The 6,000-nt window shown below is 29.5% G+C and overlaps 1 protein-coding gene across 1 annotated transcript; it reads left to right on the forward strand.

Annotated features, from left to right (window-relative positions):
- The first annotated feature begins 2,070 nt into the window (after positions 1-2,070).
- On the forward strand, positions 2,071-5,459 carry LOC107015771 (lignin-forming anionic peroxidase-like). Its single transcript, XM_015216176.2, has 4 exons — positions 2,071-2,334; positions 3,024-3,212; positions 4,036-4,201; positions 4,827-5,459. The coding sequence occupies exons 1-4, from the start codon at positions 2,119-2,121 to the stop codon at positions 5,237-5,239; spliced, it is 984 nt and encodes a 327-aa protein (XP_015071662.1). The 5' UTR covers positions 2,071-2,118; the 3' UTR covers positions 5,240-5,459.
- The last annotated feature ends 541 nt before the right edge of the window (positions 5,460-6,000 follow it).

Below are 6,000 nucleotides of genomic sequence, written 5' to 3' on the forward strand. Positions count from 1 at the left end.
CTTCAGCCAAGGCTCCTAGAAGACAGTGGGTCAAGAGAACCAGTATTCCAGCTGTTGATACGTCTCCAGAAAATTTCTTGCTGAGTATGGAGAGTGTTTGTTCTCAGGGAGTTCTAGGATCCGGCAGTTCGTGTCTCAAGTGGGAGCCGGTAGGGACCGAGGACGAGTCAAGGGCAGTTTCAGCCGTGACTGATGTGTTGAAGCTTCGGGGAGCTTCAACGGGCCTTTCAGTTGACTGATGAGAAGGCCGCTGTAGCAGGAGAGAGTTGAAAAAGATTACTAGACATACAAGTGTTCTAAGTGGATGACAGTTGAAATTCTTCAAGCCTCCAAGTGGGAGATTGTTGGGCTTTGTGGAGGCTTGTGAGCCGGCCCGACCCATTACTGAAACCCTAGGTTAACTATTTGGTTTTCCTATAAATATGATCCTTGTATTTGTAATTCTAAAGTAGCACAAGTGAAATAAAATCCTCCTGTTACAGTCGTGGAGTAGGGAAACCGAACCACGTTAAATTCTTGTGTGTCCCGTTTGTGTTCTGTTTCTCTTTTCTCTAGATTATTTGTGTGTGTTGTGTGTTTAATTCCCAACACAGATCATATATATTAGTCAAGTTTTAAAGTATCAGATACCAAATGTATGGACTTCACCCTCTAAATCAAAAATTTTCTAACATAAATCAAGATTAATCAGACCCGCGAAATCGTTTTACCCTTCAAAACATAATTCTTCAGTACGAATCAAGATTAGCCAGATTCTATAAATGAATATTGAACATCAATTGTGCTTTACCTTTCAAAGAAAAAAAAATTTCAGCGCGATTCGAAATAATTAGTTAGACTTTAAAGATAGCAAACATCAAATACACGCCATCCTATAAAGTGAGATTTTTTCTTGCACAAATTAGGATTAATTAGATCTTAAAGCACATATTGAATAGAACGACATCGAATGCTTTTAACACGTATAAAGATTAACTATTACTTCAAAATAAATATCGAAATCAAATAAAAAATTAAAATAACATATACCATAACATTAATAATTTTGTTTTTTTTTTGAAGCCACATTACTTCATGTCAAGAATTTATTCTCCACATTATTTTCTAATAAAATCTTTTCCCTACTTAACCAATTATTTGTCCTTGCAATAACAATCACAAATTAAATTATCAAATTGTATTCAAATTTATATCCTTTTTGGACTATATATTCATAATTATCATGTTGTTTTCTTTAGAAATAGTGGCATGGCGGCTAATTGGATGTATCTACATTTTCCTATCTAATTTTTCTCACATTAATAGCTATAACATTTAATGTGTTTTGAATTACTCCGAAGGATCGATATCCATTTTGAAGTTCGATTAATTTTTATTCGTAATAAAAATCATATTTTAAGATACCTAAAACAATTTCTTACTTAAAACTTGAACTCGAGAGCTGTATTTTATTTTTTGATAACCATATGTGTCAATAATTACATGCACCTTGTCTAGTTTTATAGGACAACCGCTACCCCACTAGTACATGTATCAAATATTCTATCTAAGGAACATCGATCGATAGTTATTTTGATCGAATTCAATAATTTTTGGTTCAAGTACTGTATTTTTCTTTAATATACACTAATTATTAAGATTTCAATAACTTTAAATTTAAATTTTAATTCATAAGCTTTAAATTTTAGCCGCGTCTCTGTTAAGACTTTATCCATCAAGACTTGGACGGACGGGAATCACATATTCTTTTTACCTCCACTGAAATTTGAACTCGAAATCTTTGACTATGAATTAAAAAATACTTACCACTTAAAAACGGAGCTAGAGAAAAAGCTATATATGTTAATAAATTCAAAATTTAGTTAATATATATAAATAAATACTAATAAACTATTATTTTTAAAATATATTCTAACCGATAAATTTAAAATTCTGAATTCATCTTCGTAATATACTATTCAACCACAAACATTATTGGTGGTAGCTATATGACATATGTAACCAAGAGAATTTCTACTTCACTTCTAAATTCTCTATAAATAGCAACTTCTTCTTTTAAGTATTCTAAAACATGAAAAACAAGATTTAATAATAAAAAAATTGTTTCAATTATTAATTATGTCTTTTTTAAGGTTTATTGTAGCAATTTTCTTCTTGGTTTCAATTAATTTTGGAGTATCAAATGCTCATTATAAATTAAATCCTACATTTTATGATTGCACTTGCCCAAATGTAATAAACATTGTACGTGATGTTATGGAGCAAATTCAACGTAGAGATGTTCGAGCCGGGGCGAAAATTATTCGTCTTCATTTTCATGATTGCTTCGTTAACGTACGTTAATTTCATTAGAAAAAAAAACATGAATTTCCAAATTTTTTTTTACTAATGTTACTATTTAACATGTATTTTCATTTCATTTGCATGTTTATGTGTCTTGATACATTACGTTTTATGTATATTGACATGATTGCTTCGTTAACGTACATTAATTTCATTAGAAAAAAAAACATGAATTTCCAATTTTTTTACTAATGTTACTATTTAACATATGGTTTCATTTCATGTGCATGTTTATGTGTCTTGATACATTACATTTTATGTAGATTGACAGCGTAAATAATTTTTATATTAGCTAACAACATCGTAGTTTAACATATAATTATAGATTATATTTAACTAAAGATTTGAATTATATACACTAATAGTTATATTGTTCATACTCTTTAAAAATAATGTTGTATTTGTGTTAAATTCTTAAAAAATACATTATTTTGGAGGATCCAACACGGATTCATTGACGTTTTAAAAAAGTCCGAGCAACGTAGACAGATATAGTAGTATATATAAGTTTAAGTTTTACACACTGACAAGGTAGTTAGACAATATTTACGCTATCGTAGAGTTTAACTTGTAAGTACCTTTTATAGTGATTTATTACGATAAATATTTTTTACATCGTTAATATATCGTAACTCGGCATATATAATTAAATTAATGGTGATTTTAACTTTTGTATACAGGGTTGTGATGGATCAATTTTACTTGATAATGCAACTGGAATTATAAGTGAAAAAGATGCAAATCCAAATGTTGGTGCTGGAGGATTTGCTATTGTTGATGAAATTAAAACTGCATTGGAAAATGAATGTCCTGGCGTTGTTTCTTGTGTTGATATTTTAGCTCTTGCATCTGAAATCGGAGTTATTTTGGTAAGTCACACAACTTCGTCATAGCGTTTTACTTTTACATTTATTTCAAACGATTCTCATAAAAATAATTTTCTTGAGTTAAAAATTAATCGAAAATAAAATATATTTTTTTACTTCAAGAAGGTAGAGGTTATAAGGTTTGTATAATCATTTGTGAGACTATACATAGTATAATGTTATTGGTAAGTCCAAAAATGTCACATTCTTTAATTTTCTTAGTTTCTCGTTTAGTGTTTAGTATTCATTTTAATATCCAGACTAACTCGAGTAAAATTTAAAATTGAAGCCATTTTTTTTTTAACTTTTATGATTAGAAATAACCGTAATCGTTCTAGAATTTCACCTGTTAAATTTGAAACTCTATGATAACGATTATTATTCGAAAACAAGACTGATTAAAGTTGGCAAGTGCTAATCTAGATTCATGTCACTTTAGGTCAATTAAAAATGAAAACACTCCCAACATTACATTTCTTCTTCTAATTCAATATAATTCAGTGCCGTAGTCAGAATTTCGATTAAAAAGTATCAAAATATAAATAAGTAAAAATTGTGTATAAGTCAAAGAATGTCAATATTTAATATATATAAAATAAAAAATACTTTAACTATAATGTGTAATTTTCCGATGAAAGAATACTGTCGATTAACACCCCTCAAGTGTACGTGACTCCAACCGCCTGATGTGATTTATAAGTCATGAATTCAAATGGTAAAAGTAATTTATCTATGTTAACGTCAGAATAAACTGTCTATATTTCCTTTTTCTAATTCTATCTGAATACGAAATGCTTTGTTTATCGAATTATCTTAATAAATTCAGGCTGGAGGTCCATCATGGCAAGTTCCTTTAGGGAGAAGAGACAGCTTAACAGCAAACAAAAGTGGAGCTAATAGTGATATCCCAAGCCCTACTGAAACCCTTGCTGTTATGATACCACAATTCACTAGAAAGGGAATGGATTTAACTGATCTTGTTGCTCTATCAGGTAATCGATTCGATTAATTTAAATTCGTAATATATTTTTTTACTATGTATGAGGGATTTTAGCATTCGTTGTTAAGAGGATTATAACTTCGGAGTCTGAACTCAAAATATCTGACTAAAGAACATACATAAGGACCTTAGCTTTGTCATTCTACCACACCCCTTCAATAGTAAAATTTCATGTAATATAATATTGGTCCGTAAAAAAAGAATAACATATTCCTATATATTCAAACTTCTCATTTTACTCTTAACAAAATAATTTATCACCTCATAAATACCTATAATTTATTTTAGCCTATAAAGTTCAAAAATCTTCGTTTCATTCTAAAATTTTGCGTTCAATCAAACACCTTCACGTAAATCAAAACGAAGGAAGTACCATTTACCCTAACTTAACCATCAATGTTTATAAATACTTGTAATTTGAAGTAGTTGTTTCCGTGTTATCTATAAGTCACTGATTCGAATCGTAGATCATCTACATTATACCTCGTAATACGTTGCGACCTTTTTTTAATATTTGTTAACGCGAAGTGCTTTATGCATCAAACTACCCTATGATCTTTTTATATACATTGATTACGAGTGATCTGATCGTATAAATATTTTTTTTTATTGTGTAGGGGCACATACATTTGGAAGAGCAAGATGTAGAACATTCAATCAAAGACTTTTCAACTTTAGTGGAAGTGGTAGACCTGATCCAACCATAGACTCTAATTATTTAAAAACATTACAAAGACTTTGTCCACAAGGTGGAAATGGTGGTACTTTTGCTAATCTTGATAAATCAACTCCAGATGAATTTGATAATTATTATTTTACAAATCTTAAAAATCATCAAGGGTTACTTCAAACTGATCAAGAATTGTTTTCTACATCTGGATCTAGTACAATTTCAATTGTGACTAATTATGCAAATAATCAACATAAGTTCTTTGATGATTTTGTTTGTTCAATGATTAAATTGGGAAATATTAGTCCATTAACAGGTACTAATGGAGAGATTAGGAAAGATTGCAAGAGGATTAATTAATGTAATCCTATTTAATTCTATGTATGTATGTATGTTATTTGTGTAAATGTAATGTGTGTTGAAACTCCCGTAAAGATAGGAGTAAAGTTTACGTAATGTTTATTCTGGATATGTTGTTGGTTGTTGTAATGTGTGGTGAAATAACAATGTTCCTAAATAAGACAATGTTATTTGCTAAAATAATAAAAATTCCAATAAGGATGTTGAATACTTCAAGTTATTCTTCTTGTTTTCTTTTTTTAATTTTTTCAAATTCAAATATATCGTTGAATTATGGGAAAAACTCATTTACGTCATCTGCGAAATTAAAGTTTAGTTCATCCATGTATGAATTAATTTTTTTTCTAAACGAAAAATAACGTAGATGAATCAAACTTTTAACAGATTGCATAAATGAGCCTTTTCTAAAACATTTATGACATATTTAAGCCTTTATCCTTAAATTTATAATAGATAATAAGGTTGAAATGATATAAAGATAATGTATTCACGGATATTACACGTGTTCAGAAGCAAATAGTGAGGAAATAAGATAAGACCAAATACATAGTACGATTTGTATTGCTAACTGTACAACTTTATTGTCACGACCCAAAACCGAGCCGCGACTGGCACCCACATTTACCCTCCTATGTGAGCGAACCAACCAATCTAAACCTTAACATTTCAATTTAATATCAACATAAAGCAATGCGGAAGACTTAAACTCATTAATAAAAGACAATTCAATAACTTCTAAAATTCAACATCTATTATTTCCC

This window comes from Solanum pennellii, chromosome 1, assembly GCF_001406875.1.
Source record: "Solanum pennellii chromosome 1, SPENNV200".
Taxonomy (NCBI): Eukaryota; Viridiplantae; Streptophyta; class Magnoliopsida; order Solanales; family Solanaceae; genus Solanum; species Solanum pennellii.

What these genes read in the sequence shown, in the direction of transcription:
- LOC107015771 (XM_015216176.2), top strand. Translation starts at nt 2,119, where the DNA reads ATGTCTTTTTTAAGGTTTATTGTAGCAATTTTCTTCTTGGTTTCAATT. An exon ending in CTGAAATCGGAGTTATTTTG is followed by an intron (nt 3,213 to 4,035) that starts GTAAGTCACACA and finishes TAATAAATTCAG; the next exon opens with GCTGGAGGTCCATCATGGCA. An exon ending in TGATCTTGTTGCTCTATCAG is followed by an intron (nt 4,202 to 4,826) that starts GTAATCGATTCG and finishes TTTATTGTGTAG; the next exon opens with GGGCACATACATTTGGAAGA.